This window comes from Sturnira hondurensis, unplaced genomic scaffold (assembly GCF_014824575.4).
Source record: "Sturnira hondurensis isolate 20B ecotype Veracruz unplaced genomic scaffold, ASM1482457v3 Scaffold0024385, whole genome shotgun sequence".
Classification (NCBI taxonomy): domain Eukaryota; kingdom Metazoa; phylum Chordata; class Mammalia; order Chiroptera; family Phyllostomidae; genus Sturnira; species Sturnira hondurensis.
The window spans coordinates 1,464,471-1,480,470 of NW_028097016.1; the positions used below are offsets into that span (position 1 = coordinate 1,464,471).

General features: G+C 57.0%; 1 protein-coding gene across 3 annotated transcripts; it reads right to left on the reverse strand.

The window, feature by feature from the left end:
* Positions 1-316: 316 nt before the first annotated feature.
* On the reverse strand, positions 317-14,032 carry LRRC32 (leucine rich repeat containing 32). Of its 3 annotated transcripts, none has more exons than XM_037038418.1 (3): positions 13,961-14,032; positions 8,988-9,094; positions 317-4,299 (listed from the first exon to the last, which is right to left on the reverse strand). In XM_037038418.1, exons 2-3 carry the CDS (start codon positions 9,084-9,086, stop codon positions 2,407-2,409), a joined length of 1,992 nt encoding a protein of 663 aa, XP_036894313.1. In that variant the 5' UTR covers positions 9,087-9,094; positions 13,961-14,032; the 3' UTR covers positions 317-2,406. The 3 variants fall into 3 exon arrangements, with proteins under 3 accessions (XP_036894313.1, XP_036894314.1, XP_036894315.1); XM_037038419.1 differs by having other exon boundaries at positions 8,988-9,090; positions 13,961-14,031; XM_037038420.1 differs by lacking the exon at positions 13,961-14,032 and adding an exon at positions 13,126-13,336 and having other exon boundaries at positions 8,988-9,090.
* Positions 14,033-16,000: the final 1,968 nt, after the last annotated feature.

Here is a 16,000-nt window from a genome sequence, read left to right on the forward strand (position 1 = left end):
ACCTGAGGGAGGGGCAGAAGGGGCGAGCTCGGACAAAGGACTAGTAGGGAAACCACGGATGGCCGCCATTTTCTCAGCAGTGGGGTGGGGAGCAGGGTTGGTCGAATGCGAAGGGGATATGACTGGGGCTGAGGCCCGGAGGTCCAGGGTGGAGATGACCCAGAACCTCAGGCTCCCACCTAGAGGTCCCAGCCTGTCTCCCCAGGGCTGCTCCATGGGGTTCAGAGACCACAAAGGGAGGAGAAGAGGAAAGGGTTTGAGCAGATGTGATGGTGCCGAATCCCCAAAGCAAGGAGGAGGCTGGCAGGCCGCGCCATTTCTCCAAAATTATTCTTTAATACATTCATGTGGGTTACATGAAGAGCTGGTCCCGAGGCCGGGCTGTGGCCTGGCCCCTGGGAGGCGAGAGCAGCATTGTGTAGTGTTTCCGAAGACCAGGCACAGAGGGCCCGCACCTGCCCCCAAGCCTGCGAAGGAGTGTTCTGTGCAGTGAGCACCTCTTGTCACGGTCCCAACCAGGACTGGGTCCCCTGCACTGCCCTGAGGCCCCCGGGGCCCAGGTAGGGCCAGGACCTCAAGTTCTAGCCCTGTCTCTGCCATCGACTCCCTGAGTCCTTGACCCTCTCTGGGCCTCAGTTTTCTCGTCTGTAAACTGGGGCAGAGAGAGTGGAGTTTTCATTGTCTCGCACCTCGCCCAGCGCAGGTGGGAGATGCAGATAACAGCACAGGGTCCTGGGCTGACCCCAAGGCCCCCTTTCTTCTGGACAGCCCATGGCTGCGTGCGTATGAGGGGCAGGGATTAGATCTGGAGGGGGGCTCACCCATTTTCCTAAGGGGGCAATATTCTTGCATGATCAGGACCAGAAAGAGTGTGTGGAGCCAACGTTATCTTGTGATGTGACAGCTGAGAGAGAAGGAAATCACTCGGGCCCTCCCCCAACCCCTCTCCGCCCACCACACACACGCCCCTAATGGGATCTGAATCTACTTTTTCCCACAGGCTCTGCCACTGACGTGTGCATCTCTGAGCAAGTCCCTTCCTCTTCCTAAGCCTCAGTTTCCCTATCTGTACACTGGGGAGGTGGGACTCAGTGCTCTTGCGCTCTCAGCCATGCTCATTGGACAATGGGACTGAGGGACTTCAAGAGCAAGAAGAGAAAAAGAGAACCCACATCAGTCTGCAAAGGGGAGAATGAGGGAAACCGAGGCAGAGGAGGAGGAGAGGGCTTGTGGCCTTCCGGATTCCCTCTGCCTGCCTGGGTGAGGAGGAAGAGGAGTGGGTGGGGATGGACAGCACAGGATGCCCCCAAGCCCTGTCCCAGCAGCGGGGGCCACCTCCTGTCCACCTGACAGCCTGCAGTCCCCACAGTGGCAAAGCCCCTGGAGTCAGGATGATGTGAGTCCGAACCTCAGTGATGGCATTTCTTGGCGAAAGTACCCTGGAGGGTGACTTGGAGCCATTTTTACAAAATGGGAAAAAAGACCAACCTCGGACGGTTGTCACATAGAGGCAGCTGCAGGCTTGGGTTTGTTACAGCTGCAAAGCCTGGTGCAAAACAGAACCGGAGACCTAAGACTCTAAGTTCTGCCTCCCCGAGCAGGGCGGGGCTGGGATGCAGCAGAGAGTGGGGCTAGGGCAGCATCCGGGCCGGTGCATGCAATGCGAGGGTGCCAGGTGGGGAAAGAGCCTGTCCAGAGCAGGGAACGGAAGGCCTCAGTGCTGGCCAGAGCCCAGGGTGACAGCTTCTCGCCCTGACCTGCTGGAGGCGCCACAGCCTGCCTGATAGCGCTGGATCCAAGACATATGCGTGTGGTGGCTCCAGTTCTCTTCCAGTTGCAACTTCTTCATGCTCCAGGGAAGTTGAGAGTCATTATCAGATGTGACAGAGTCTGCTTGGAAACAGCGCAGACAGATCCTTTCAGTCTTTCCCTCCCTGGCCCTGGCCTGGCAGGGGCAGGCCGCTGCTGAGCCTCGGAGCTCTGGGCTCTGCTCTGTGTGGTCGCCACACGGCTGTGCGACGGCCTCCCCACCCAGACTGGGAGATGCTTGAGGACAGAGATTGTCTCCTTCATCGGTGTCCCCAGTGCTTGGAGCAGGGTGTGGCACAAAATAGACTTCTGGCAAAGATTTGTTGATTTGATGGGCGAACCTCATTCTTTGTCACTCCCAGTATCGCTCAGCTTCCAGCTTCCACAGCTGGACCACATGTGTGGTCTGGGAGGCGGCTCACCTACCAATGCAGCAGGAGGCAGAGAAAGGAGCCCTGGGCTGGGGGTTAGAGACCAGGGTTCTGGGACCCTGGCCTACTGTGTGACCTTGGGTCAGACCTCACCCTTTTCTGTGCCTCCAGCTCCCTCTCTGACCTGGAAGGGTCTCCTGACTGAGGTAATCTGCAGCCGGCTCCTCTAGGCTTTGTACTGTTGGTTGAATTTCTGCTGGCGGACACAGCAACAGGTGGCCAGCATGATGAGGACAATGGCAGAGACAAGTGCGAAGGTGAGGATGATGATGAGGTTGATGTTCTTGAGCCCCCCCTTCTCACAATCCTCGGGACGCACGTGGCTAAGGAACACCTCCTCCTGGGAGCTGAAGCGGCAGATTAGGTCCTGGGAGGCGTCCATGTCCACACGGCCCTGGTGCAGCTGGGCCGCCAGCCAGCCGTTGCCGCAGCAGCTGAGCGGGTTCCCCCGCAGGTAGAGGCGCCGGAGGCTAGTCTCCAGGCCGCCCATGGCGCTGCTCGGAAGCAGGCTGAAGCTGTTGTTCCTCAGGTCTAGCACCTCCAGGGACACGGCCTGCGTCCAGGCCGGCAGGCGGCTCAGGCGGTTCTCGGCAAGGTTGAGCCGTTTGAGGCAGCTGAAGCAGGGCAGGTCTACCTGCAGGACCTCTAGCCCATTGCCCTGCAGGGCCAGGACCTCCAAGGAGGCCTCCAGGCCTGCCAAGGCCCCTGTGGCCACAACCAGCCCAGGGTTGGAAGACAGGTCTAACTCAGTAAGTGGTGTATGGAGGAAGGCACCTGCCCAGAGTGTCTCCATCTCGTTGTCCACCAAGTTTAGGACGCGGAGGGAGGAGATGTCAGAGAAGTCCACACAGCCTGAGGGTTCAGGCCCACCTAGCCCCCCACAGGGGCTGACCCGGTTCCCCTGCAGGTTGAGCCTCTGTAAGCTGGCCAGACCAGCAAAGGTGTATGAGGGCAGGTCCCGCAGGGCGTTGCCCTGTAGGAGCAGCGTCCGCAGGGACCCCAGGGCTCTGGTGCCCAGCTCCAGCACCTCCAGCGCATTGTGGCTGATGTCCAGGAGCATGAGGCAGGGCAGGGAGCCCGCACGCCGGGCCCCAAAAGCCCGTAAGCAGTTCCGGCTGAGGTTCAGGAAGCGTAGGGAGGTCAGGTGACTAAGAAAGCCCTCGGGGACTAGCTCGATCTCGTTGTAGCTCAAGTCCAGATTCAGGAGCTGGGAGAGGGAGTGGGTGCTGGCATTCCGGCTGGGGTTCGAGAGGGGCAAGGCCGACCAGCCCTCAGAAGGTGCATGGATGGCCTTGCTGCCCTGCGGCGGCCCTGCAGGGAGCCGGATGAGGTTGTTGGACATGTTCAGGTAGACAAGTCTCGGGAGTGCCACCAAGTCGGGAAGGTGGAGCAGTTTGTTCTCCCGCAGGTCCAGCCAGGTGAGCTGGTACCCGGCCTGGGGCTCTGGGGCCATCTGAAAGGCCTCGATACTGTTGCAGCTCAGGTCCAACACCCGCAGCTGCTGGAGGCTGAAGTCGGAGATGCAGGTGAGGGAGTTCCTGGAGAGGTTGAGGTGGGTCAGGCGGGGCATGGCCTCGAAAGCGCCATCCTCGATGTCCATCAGCACGTTGCTATGGAGGTCCAGCCACTCAAGTGCAGGTGTGCCCCGGAAGGTCTGACGGGTCAGGCGGGTCAGGCTGTTCTCCGCCAGCGTGAGGGTACGCAGGGCTGGCGCCTCCCCCAGCAGCTGCTCCACCAGGCCGCTGTACAGGCTGTTCCCAGACAGGTCCAGGGACTTCACATGCAACAGGGAGCCTAGACCCCCAGTGCTCAGTGCCAGGCGGTTGTGGGCCAGGTTGAGGTGCTCCAGGTGGGACAGGGCCTGGAAGACGCCTGGCTGGAGGAAGCCAATCTCGTTGGAGCTCAGGTCCAGGTGATGAAGCGCCGTGTAGTAGCCCAGGGGCAAGGACAGGATGCTCCGAAGCTGGTTTCCAGACAGGTCAAGGGCTTCGATGTCCCTCGGGAGCACCGAGGGGACCTGGAGTAGGCCGAGGCACTGGCAGGAGACCTCCTTGTTCACCTGGGGAGGGGGAGGCAGGGAGAGCAGGAGGCATCAGTGGTTGCAGTAGGAGCTGAGTCAGACCCGTGCCTCTGGGAAGGGTGGCTGGACCCTCCTGTTCCTGCCCCTGCCTCTGGCACTGCGCACAGTCCAGGCACTGGGGATGCACCCAAGGAAGTTTGATGGGTAGACAGACAGAGAGGTGATAGAAAGTTAGAAGGACAAATGAACAAACAAAAATCCCTGTGCTGATTATTATCCCATTTTTCATTGAGAGTGACCCAGAGCCAGGAAGGAACAGAGCCTCACTGGGACCTGGGCCTCCTGGCCGCACAGTTTAATTTTCCTCCATGGACCCCGGCAGTTACGTTTACCCAGCTGGTGTCATGCTACATTAACTACTCGGGGGATATGTTTCCAAAGGGGAAAATGCAATTTGTCCTCTTATCATCTATTTTGGCTTCTCACCCTCAGATCTCATTCAAGCCCTCATTTCATGGGGCACAGCCTGGGGTCCAGAGCCTGCTTCCTCAGAGACACCCCCGGGAGATTCCTCCTTTATGCTGCTGCTACCCACCCCCACCACCCACCAGTGGCTTTGCTTCCCATGGACCAGTCCCTATTTGCCCCTGCACAAGGGGTCAGGGTAAGGGGCAGTGGGAAGATGGCCAGGGTCCCCACCCACATTCTTTAATGACAAGGCTGTGATTTTGCTGTGTGAGCCTCATCAAGTCACATTATCACTCTGGTTTCTTATCCAGAACATAACTCACCCTTCCCCAGCCCCTACTCAGCATCGTCTCATTGGATCTTCCCAACAGCCCGCCCATCAATTTGGCCACACCCATTTATGAAACTCTGGCTCAGGGGGGTGGGGAGTTCTAACAGCGCCCAGCTGGTGAGGAAGAGACCTGGGTTTTGAACCCAGGTCTCTTAATAACCAAATTTCCCACTTTTGTCCTTCTATCCCATGTGCCTTGTGGGGCCAGAATTCTTTCCGTGTAAATGCAGCCTTCCTTGCATCTTTTCTAGCAGACAAGGCATGCCAGCCTTTCTCTGCTTGTCTGACTTCTACTGCCACCCAGCTAGGGCCATTCCTCCCCCAGCCCCTGCCTGCACTGACCCCTTCTGACCAACCCACCAATCAAATGCCTGGTGACTGCTCAAAAATTCTACTCTGACAGTGCAGCCCTCTGTTTAAATCCCTCCGGGACAAACCCCAGGACTCTCTGCAAAGTTCAAAGCTATTCGGGGCCTCTGGTGAACTGTCCTCTCTCCTCCCAACCCACTCTGGCCCAGCCCACACACAGTGACCATAGCTGACCACTGCCCATTGTGCCCTCCCAACCCCACCTCTAGGCCTCCTCCTTGCCGTTCCCTGTGCTGGTTATACCCTTCCAAACCAGAACTGCGTGGTGAACTCTGCGTGCTGAGCTCCGGGGGTCTCCTCTACCAGGAGGCTTTCCCTGACTTCGGGCCAGGTTGGAGCCTCCTCTGGGTTCTCACAGCCTCTGTGCTTCCTCTCTCATAGCTGTGGCCCCAGCACTGTGGCTACCTGTGTGGGGACCTCTGGACAGTGAGCTCAGAGCAAACGGGGACTGATGTGACTGGTGCGGATGCCTCAGACTTGGCCCACAGGAGGTGCTCAGAACATTTTTTTAATGAATGAGTCACAGACATCATCGGCTTAGTAAAAGTGTCAGGGATTGACTCAATCACCTTTCTGAAAGGAATGATCCACATATTCAGACTCAAATTAAAGACTGTTAGAGCAAAACAGGTCTGGCTCACCCAATTCCCAGATGGGGAGAGTGAGTTTAAAGATGACAATGACCTGCAGGAGGTCACGGTGAGTCAGTGGCTAAGCCAGCAGGGCAGGAACACAAGCCTAGGGGTTCCCTTCCTGGCCCAGCTGCCGGCTTCCCCTCGAGATCTCCAAGGTGACGTTGGGGAGGAATGGACTGCCCTCCATCAGGACTCCTCCTACTCTATGCAGCCCAGTGATGAGCCTACTCAGAGGCCAGGGGCACCCCTGCAGGTGAGCACCCACGTAAACCAGAAACCTACCCCAGCCACCTTGGCAGTCCTGCCTAGCTCCTTGTCACTTCCTCCCTCACAACCTCTCAGCCAGCTGGGGCCACCAGGCATGGCCTCCTCATCCTGTCCTGGCTCCTGGACCGTCCTGATAAAGCAGGAACAGCAAAAGGGACACAAACACAATGTCTCTAACTGGAGCGCCAGCTGTGAGTCAAGCTTGTGTGATGGATGCACAGATCCCTTGCTTCATTCAATTTTCTAAGACACATTTACCCCACTGTCCCCCTTGAGGAAACTGAGGCTCGGTGAGGGGTGGCTGCCCCAAATCAGACAGTCAGAGGCTCAAAACTACCACTGCAAGTTCCTTTTCTTTTTTAAAAGAGTTTTTGTATTTTTTAAAAAGATTTTATTTATCTTTAGAGGGGAAGGAAAGGAGAGGAGAGTAGGAGAGAAATATCAATGTATGGTTGCCTCTCATGGGTTCCCTGCTGGGAACTGGCCTGCAATGCGGGCATGTGCCCTGACTGGGAATCAAACCACGATCCTTCGGTTCGCAGGCTCAATTCACTGAGCTACGCCAGCCAGGGCGCAAGTTCCTTTTCTTGTTGGCGCTCGCAAAGTTGTGGCCACGGGCCCTCAGCTGGCTGAGCCCCCAGGCTGAGTCCTTCAGCACAGTAAACAGCACCAGCGGCGCCTCCTGGGCATTTACAGTGTGTGTGGTGGGGGGGCGGGGGCATTGTCCTGTGCATCACATGCCATCCTACAGGCAAGCCCATACCCTCTTTCACCTCTGGATACTCAAAGGCTCCCTGGGCCACCAGCCCCCGAGAGTTGAGTCAGGGCCCAAAGCTGGCCAAGCCCAGAGCCTAAGCCTTGCTTTCTTGAAATGCCGGTGCCCAGGACCCCTGTCAGAGGCCCAGAGGAGGCTGGCAGTAGGCAGCACTGCACTGGGCCACCCGGCTCTCCAGGTCAGTCCAGTGAGGAGCTCTGGGGTCAGGGCGGCTCTGAGCTCTGCATTGTCAGGGTGCCACCACTGCCTAAGCCTGGAGCCCCAGCAAGACTGACATGCCCGGGAAGGAGGCCTGGGGGAACAAGCCCTTTGCCAAGTTCCGAGCTTCCCAGGACAACCCTCTGCCCACTCTCTCTGGGATGCTGGGATGCCACTGCCCAGATTTTTTCCCCTTTTTTGAAGGGAAATGGACTTGCCACCCAACTCCATTTTATTGCCTGCGCAGAGAAGGGAGAGAGGGCGGTAAAGTCACAGGCATCTGACAGTGTCGGCTCTGGAGAGCTGGGTTCGAAATCTGCTCTGTTCCTTCCTGTCTGGAGGAACTGGTGGGCCACATCTCTTCCTCAGCCTTGGTTTCCTCGGCTGAAAAGAGGAGTTCGGGTGGAAGAAGAAGAGAGAAAGCCCTTGACATGGTGCAGTTACCTTGCAAGCCCTCGGCATGTGGCAATTTTGATTTTCCACCCTTTAAAAAAACACCACAATTCCTTCTATGGTAGTCCAGAAAGTACTTTTATGTCGTTTTCCCCCATCCAAAGCTTACCCAGTTCCCTTTCCAAAGCTCACCTAGTTTCCCTTCCTGTTGGGTGGCCCGGGCCCCTCATCTCGCTGAGCCTGTCTCCCCAGGTGGTGTGGGGCTGCATTAGGTGACGCCTGAGGCCTTCTCTGCCTGTTACACTGGGTCCTGGGAGCCCCAGAAGGGCTCTGAAGGGCAGGAAGTGAGGTGAGAGGCGCAGGACACTGAGCCCCCGGGGAAGGGCTGCCATCCCTGGCTGCCGGCACATCCAGCCTCCCGAAGCAGCCGCCCATTCTGTGTCAGAAGCTTCCAGTCCCAGGTCCAAGTTCAGCTGCCAGAGGGCCTGTCCCTGTCCCTGCCGCAGCACAAACTCCTGGGGTGACTGCCCAGCCTCACAGGTAGACCTAGGTGCTCCCTTTTCCCTGTACCCTACAAGGTGACTGTAACTTCAGGGCTAGTCTCCCTGGCTTGGGGCAGGAAAAAGGAGCAAAGTGAATGAAACCTGGCCCCCGCCCTCAAGAAGTTCCCGGTCTAACAGGTGAGACAGCCTGGGGCCCATTTGTCAATTGCACTGTGAGTTCCACATCGACGTGGAGGAGAGTTTGGGGCTGTGGAAGCCCAGAGAAGGAAGCAAAGTGAACCAGGTCAGCCTGAGATCAGAAGGGGTGTCCTGAAGGAGGCAGCAGCTGACCTAGGCAGTAATGAGTGGAGATCTCCCAGTGGGGATGTGGCAGATGGGCGTGAGTCAAGGAGCCCAGTTAGGAAAAGGGATTTGCCCCCAGCGGGGACCCAATGCAGAAAAGCCCCTCCCAGCTGGCCACCCTAAATTCTGCATCACCCAACTGGACCCACTGCCCTGTGAGAGCAGTTTAGGGGAATGGAGTCCAATGCTGGCCCCTCTAGTCCTAGGAGAATGAAATGACCTTGGGCAAGTCACCTAACCTCTCTAGGCCTCAGCTTCTAACTCTGTAAAATGGTACTTACCTGGCAAGATTAATAGTAAAAAAGGTACTTAAACATTCTAGCAGGTGCTAATCAAATGCAAGGTTTAAGTGCTTTCCCATTCCTCTTCTGACCCCTCTAACTTCTGGTTTCTGGGGCTGGGAGATGGGGAGGTGGAGCTTACCCTGCCTGGGCAGGGCTTCTTACCGTCTTACAGGGCACCTTGTCTCCGAGTGGGGAGGTAGCCAGGCCCAGAGTCAGCCCCAGGGTCAGCACGGCCAGGAGCAGCAGGATCTGGTGGCTCATGGCTCTGCATAGGGCAGGGAGGAATGGGGAACACTGTAAAACAACAGGCTCCTTCCCACTGCCAGGCCCCCCAATTCTGTCTGTGCCTGGACTCAGGAACCCCAGACCACAGCTGCATTTGAAAATAAGGTGTGGTGAATGGGGCACCTTGGGAAGTGGGTGGGAGAGCCCCATCGCAAAGGGCCCTCCAAAGCCAAGGAGCTAGATGGGAGTTAGGCCATTTTCCCCCAGCAAGAGTTTTGGTGTGGTATTTTTTTAAGACTTTATTTATTTTTAGAGAGAAGGGAAGGGAAGATGAAACAGAGGGAGAGAAACATCAACGTGTGGTTGTCTCTTATGTGTCCCAACTGGGGACCTGGCCCGAAACCAGGCATGTGCCCTGACTGGGAATCGAACCAGCAACCCTTTGAGGGCCAGCACTCAACCACTGAGCCACACCAGCTAGGGCCCCAGCAAGGGTTTTTAAGCAGTGGGTGACATGGTCAGATTTGGGTTTCTGAAGACCCCACCTGGTGGAAGACACCTGGAGGGAGCCAGCAGGAGGTAGAGGGGCCCTACAGGGTGCCTTGGGGCCAACCTCGGGGCAGATGAGTAGGGAGCTGGGCCTCCAACTTCATTTCTACCCAAGCCACAAGCAGGTCACCCTATCCTAACTCCTCTGACTCCAAAAAGGATTCCTCAACCCCCTCCCACCCTGGACTTTTATTTTGCCTATTTTCTTTTGATTTTCTGATTCTCATGCCCCTGTCATTGTTTGAAGCCTGGGCCCAGAGCCTGGACAGGAAGCCCACTGGGAGCTCTGCCCTGCCCCCAGCATGTGGCTGTGAACTTCCCCAGGAGCCGGCTGCCAGGCCCTTTACTTTCACTGAAGCCACCGCCAGTGCCAGAGTAGGGGTCCCCACTCAGGCCTGCTGGACCAGCCCTTGTCTCTGTGAGCAGTCAGGATGAGGCTGAGGGGGAGCATGGAGGCCCTCAGCAGGACGGAGTCCCAGGACTGCTAGGGGCTCACTCACTGAAGACCTGGGTCAAGTGCTAGGAATACACAGATGAATCTATCCATTTCATTCATTCATTCATTCACTCACTCATTTTACTGAATGCCTCCTTACATCAGACTCTGTGCTGGGAACCGGGCACATAAATAAGTGCACGGAAGTGACCATAGTACCTACACAGCATTGAGAAGGAGGTGACACATAAGCCCTCCAAGAGCCGTGGACTCAGAGTTACTTATGTCCGACTGTTCCCTCTCCCTCGTTCACTTCCCTGCTCTGTGGCCTTATGCAAATCACCTTACCTCTCTGAGCCTTAGTTTCCTTTTCTGAGGTTAATGCTGACTTCATCAAGTTTTGTTGAGGATCAAATGAGATACAAGCCACTTAGAGAGCCCTTATTGTGTGCCAGGCACTCTCTTCCACCCCCCACATGTATTATTACCTCATTTAATCCTCACAGCAATTCAATGACGTGGCCCCATGATTACCATTCCCCTTGTAGAGACAAGGAAACTGAAGCTCAGAGAGATTAAGAAACACCTCCAAGGTCTCACAGCCCACAAGCCTGGCTGCTGCCTCTGTGCCCAGAAGTTGTCCCACCGGTGCCGACTGAATGAGTGCTGAGTGGTGACTGAGAGTGCTTCAGAAGAGGAGGCATCTGTAGGGCCTTTGGGAGCTGGGCCTTTCTGCCGGAACCCACCAGTGTTTCTATAAGGAATTTTAAATCAGGTGGCTGCCCTGAGTTCCTCTGGTGCAAAACAGTGGTCTTTCAAAGCCGGTCCCCTGGGCTCCCCTGGGCTGTGGGCCTCCACCCCCACAGCTGCTCTCTCTTCTCACCTGCATTACAGGTCAGACTTTCACCGGAAATTTTGTTCTGCTGTTTAAAAAGCAGAACATCACCCACCTCTGCAAGCTGGTGAACTCGGAATTGAGTGGAAACCCCTCAGTGGGGCCTTCGAGGCCCTGAGGAGTATGCCATGCCCAGCCAGCTCTCCAACTTTGGTCTTCACCGTTCCCTCTCCGAGTCTGGGCTCTGGAAGCCTACTGTCTCCTTCGGTTCTCAGGGCCCCTTTACAATGCTCCAAACCTTCACTTCCCCCCTTCTCTTGTGCTGAATACCTCCTTATCCTTTGGGTCTCAGGTGAGATGTCCCTTCCTCCAAGAAGCCTTCCTTGGTTCCCCAAGTCTGGGCTAGGTGTTGGCTCTTCCTCCAGGTTCCCACAGCCCCCGGGGCTTCCAGTGGGCAGGGCACCGAGCACTCTATGGTTTACCCCGAGAAGGTGCCCCTAGGGCAGAGGGGGTTCACTCTCCTTGGGGGCCCAACACCAACCACTGAGCACGAAGGGGAGACACTGCGAATTGACATGAGGAGTCTTGGTGACACGGTGACACGGGTGAGAGCAGTTGCTCTCTTTAACTCTTCCTTTACCTCCCTGCCACACTCCTTTTTTGGTCAGTGGCTTCTGCGTGTTCTCCCTGAGAAGCAATCCCTAGATCTGCCCACCTCCCTCCTCCATGGTTGCCACAGACAGAAACGTCACCACGACCCCGGGCCCTGACCACAGCAACACCCCGCTCCCACCCTGACGCCCCGCAGTCTGTCCAACATGAAGCTGCCAGCGAGGCATTGTTAAATCAGCGATCCAATCACAAACCTCACTGCTGACAAACCCCCAGTTTAATCCAGGCGTTAGGCTTCTCCCCTCTGACTGGTCTCCCCTCTGCCCTTCCCTCAGCAAGCTCCAGCGTTCGCCATTCTTCTCGCCATTCCTCCAACACAGCGAGCCAGTGCCTGCCTCAGAGCCTCTGCCCGCTGCTTCCCCCACCTGAAACGCTCTGCCCCAGGCCCACACAGCTTCAGTTTTCATCGCATTGATCATTTCCTGATAATTAATATTTTATTCCCTGGAAACAGGGGTCTATGAAGTGGTGCTCACCACAGGTCTAATGAACAAACAGCAGAGCGAGGGGTAGGAGCTCTCCTGAAGTGGCCTGAGAGGAAAGTGCGAGGTGAGGACAAGCAAGGGCCCGGCTTAGCAGAACCGGAAGGCATCGCTGGGCAAAGGGGCCCTCCTTTTCCCCTCCTCTGCTGCCAAATCCCACCCCACCCCCGCGGTGGGCATCAGAGCATCCAGCAGCGACTGTCCCTGCGCCACTGGAACTCTGCACTGGCACCTGACAGGAGGGGCCCCTTAGTGGTGGGCATCCATCCGCAGTACTCAAAACAAAGTGTGTTGAATTTGAGGGCAACTCACTCTCAAGAGGGAGGACAGGGTCTCTTGGACCCAGGCTCACAGCCAGACTCCACTGCTGTCCCCAGCCTGTTCTCTCAGGCAAGCCCCTCTGTGCCCCAGTGTCCCATTGGTAGGGCAAGTAGCCTGGTGCCCATTCTCCTGCTGGCTACCCCAGCCACTTCGATGATCAAGCCGAGAACACCTGTGAAGGTGCCCTGGACACACACAGTCTTTTTTCCTGGGAACAGGCATTGTTTGCAGGGCTGAACAGCCCAAGAGAGGTATGCTGAGAATGGAGGCCTCAGGCCTGCAGATAAGAAGCCTAGGCAAAAGGAAGCAAGAGATAGGAGTCTGCCTGGGAGAAGAACTGTCAAACAATATCTGTGTGTGTGTGTGTGTGTGTGTGTGTGTGTGTGTGTGAGAGAGAGAGAGAGAGAGAGAGAGAGAGACAGGGAGACAGGGAGACAGAGAGGCAGAGGAAATGAGGGGGGCAATGCTTACTATCATAAATAAGCCCATCCATACTATTTAAGGATGTCAGACACTCTTCTGACCTATATTATCTCACTTAGTTCTCACAACAAACCAATAACGTAGTTAACTATAATTTCCATTATGCAGATGAGAAAAACTAAGGCTTAGAAAAATGAAGTGACTTACCCTGCACTTACCCACCTCCTAAGTATTTGGGGATTTAGCCCAGGTCTACGTGACCCACATGCTGTTTTCTCCAGCAGGGGCTGAGCTGCCTGCCCCTTTTAGAACTGTCCCCAATTTGCCCATGAGTACAAGGAGGCTCAGAGAGGTGACCTACTCAAAGCCACACAGTCAGTACGTAGAGTCAGGACTGGAATCCAGCCTGCCTGCCTCCAGAGCAAATGTTCCCACTGCACCAGGCCATGATGTCCCCTCTAGCCCTCTCTGATGACAGCCCCACCCAATGTCCACCAGCTGACAGACTCACAGTGCTTGGTCTGGGGTGCATCCCCGCTCCTCTCAGGCTGGATCGCCCGCTGAATGGGGCCCCAGGGGAGCTGCTGCGGACGCCCCTACGCCACAGTGAATCACTAAGGGCAGACGTGTGCATCCCACGGGGGAATTAGACTTTAACCCAGAGGAATGTGGCTGTGATGGTGGAATTTCATGCAGCCTGGGGGCAGGAGTTGGTGGGGGGATCCCTCAGATCTTACCACCCATGAAGAAGCCTGGCTTCGGAGCCCCTTGGAGAGAGATGGAGGCCCCCCTGCCAGGTGGGCAGGCTCTCTGGTGGGGTGGGATGGAAAGCCCCACACTCAGCTGGGTCAAAGGATGGTAGATCTGTATTCAAATCCTGGTTTGCCTTTGACTAGCTCTGTGTTCCCGCCAAGTGCTGGCCTTTCTGCCCTTATCTTCCCATCTGTCAAATGGGAGCGCTGGCCCATTTCTTTCAGCGGGAAAGACCAGTTGAGACAGGACCCTGAGAGACCTTTGGGGCAGCACGCGGGTCAACCCTGGGTCCACTTGCGAGGTGGGGGCTCCGGCGGGAGAAGGGGATAGGCATCCTGACCGGCGGGCTCCAGCCCAGCTCCACGCCTCCTGCTCTAGAAGGGCGCGGGACAGCCGGTTCCCTAGAGGGCTGGCAGCCTCGCTGCTGGGCGGCTCCTACCTGGCTCAGCGCGGCCGCCGCTCCTCTCCCGGGCAGCCACTGTACATTTTGCGCAAACCTGCCCCACGGTCCCACCCCGCGCCAGACCCCGGGGTCACGGCCCGAGGAGGCGCACGGTCGCTCCACTGCCCCACGGGAGCTCGACCCGCGAGGGGGCGGCTCGAGCTCCAATTTAAATACATCTCCTGCCCCACCACGCCCCCCCTCGGCCAAGCCGCGGGGTCCTAGCGCCCGGCTGACGCTCCCCAGCAGGATTCGGTTTATCCGGAACCCACGAGGGAGCGAAGCATCTGCTTTACGCAGAAACACCAGCTGGGAAGGGGCGGGTTACAGGGGGGCGGGATGAAAGGGCCGGAGGGCGACGGGTCGCTGAGGAAGCCCAGTGGGAGGGAGGCCGGCCCCCGGCCGCCGCACGTGCAGTTCGCGGCCCGGCGGAGTCCAGAGGGGCGGTTGGCTCTAGGAGCCGCAGGTCCGCAGAGGAAATCCGGCCTGGCCCCGATTTTCCCGCTGCTGGCGCCGCCGCTCTTAGAATGGTGGTGTCGGGGGGGGTCGGGGGTGGCGGGAAGCGGGCCGGGGGGTGGGGGGAGGGGGCGTTGTGCAAACAGAAGTGACTGCGGGTTTGAGACGCGGAAGGAAAAGACCTTTCGCTGGCCCTGGGACGACCACCGAGGGGGTTCCCCACACCCGCGGCAGTCTCCTCTGGACAGTCCAGGCGAGTCACTTCCCCTCTGGATGTGCTCTGGAATCCAGACCTGTCACCGACTCTTAAGCTGCATTGTGAAATGGTACCATCAAGTTTCCAGGTTTCAGACTGAGAAACTGACAGCGAATTGAATGAAAACCAATGGTCTGCAATTGGTAAGATCCCCATTTACATTTGGGGATAAGGAGTCTCAGAAAAGTTAAATGGCATATTCAAAAAGTCATACAGTCCACAAGGGATTTGAGCCTAATTTGCCCTTAGAGCTAATTCCAGGCCAATCCGAGTGCTCCTTTCCAGGCACCATTTTGATCGCGTTGTTGTGAAGTGCTGTTCGAAGTAGCAGGGTGGCATTCCTGTCTTTCACATCAGAGACTGAAGCACAGAGACCAAAGCCACCCTCTGTTCTAGGTGGCTGGACCCTCCCAAATCACAGGCACGTGCTCTCCTGCCTGTGGACTTGGGGTCAGAGTGCTTGAGGGAGGAGGGTCACAGCTGTCCTTGGGGTCCTGCTTCTCAGGGTGGAGGGGAATTCTTCTACCATGTTTCTCTTCCCTGATGGAGGGTCGTGCACAGGGTGCCCCATTTTACAGATGAGAACGTCACCACCTGAAGCCTGTGGTAAATCCCAGTAAAGCTGGGCTTAGAACCTGGGATCCCTGTATGCTAGGTGACTGCTGTCTTTCCTTCCTCCTCTCTGGCTCACTGTAGGGATGGGCCTGGTCAGAGGGGCTGTCCCAGAGAAGACAAGCTATGATAGCAGGTGGCCCAGGGCCTAACCTAGCCTCACAGGAGGAGATCAGGGAAAAGCTTCCCTAAGGAGAGGCCTAAGCTGCAATGAAGACATGGGTAGGGAAGGTTGCCAGATGTGGGCAGGGCATCCAGACCTCTGCTTCCCTCTCAGCGACCTGAGGCCTAAGATCTATGCTCGTGGAGGTCCCAGCTGGTCATCCCAGGTCCCTCTCTGAGCTCTAGTGTCCACCTGGTCAAGTGGAACCTCGGTTTCTCTGTCTGTAAAGTAGGGATGGTAGTAGCTACTTCTCAAGGTTGGTGCCAGAACTAAGTGTAGTGGACCAGCCTGGGGCCTGCACCCAGTGATTGTTAGGTAACTTCTCCCTGTGTTTGGCAGTGGTTGGTGATAACCTCTGCTATACCCTGCAGGCTTCCTTTTCCAAATCCTTATCCAAGAGGCCAATGTCCAGGAAGTGATTGCCAGCAGCCCTCCAGCACGGGCAGAACATGACTGAGTTGGACCAGCTCCCCACGGTCCTACACAACCGGATCCTCCTATGCCAGCAGATCACTGCCTCACCCTTTCCCGAGCTGCTGCAGAGCAGCAA

Excerpts from the sequence above, each read along its gene's own strand:
- LRRC32 (XM_037038418.1), bottom strand. The coding sequence starts at position 9,086 with ATGAGCCACCAGATCCTGCTGCTCCTGGCCGTGCTGACCCTGGGGCTG. Across the intron at positions 4,300-8,987 it reads ACAAGGTGCCCTGTAAGACG|GTGAACAAGGAGGTCTCCTG; the intron begins GTAAGAAGCCCT and ends CCCCCTCCCCAG.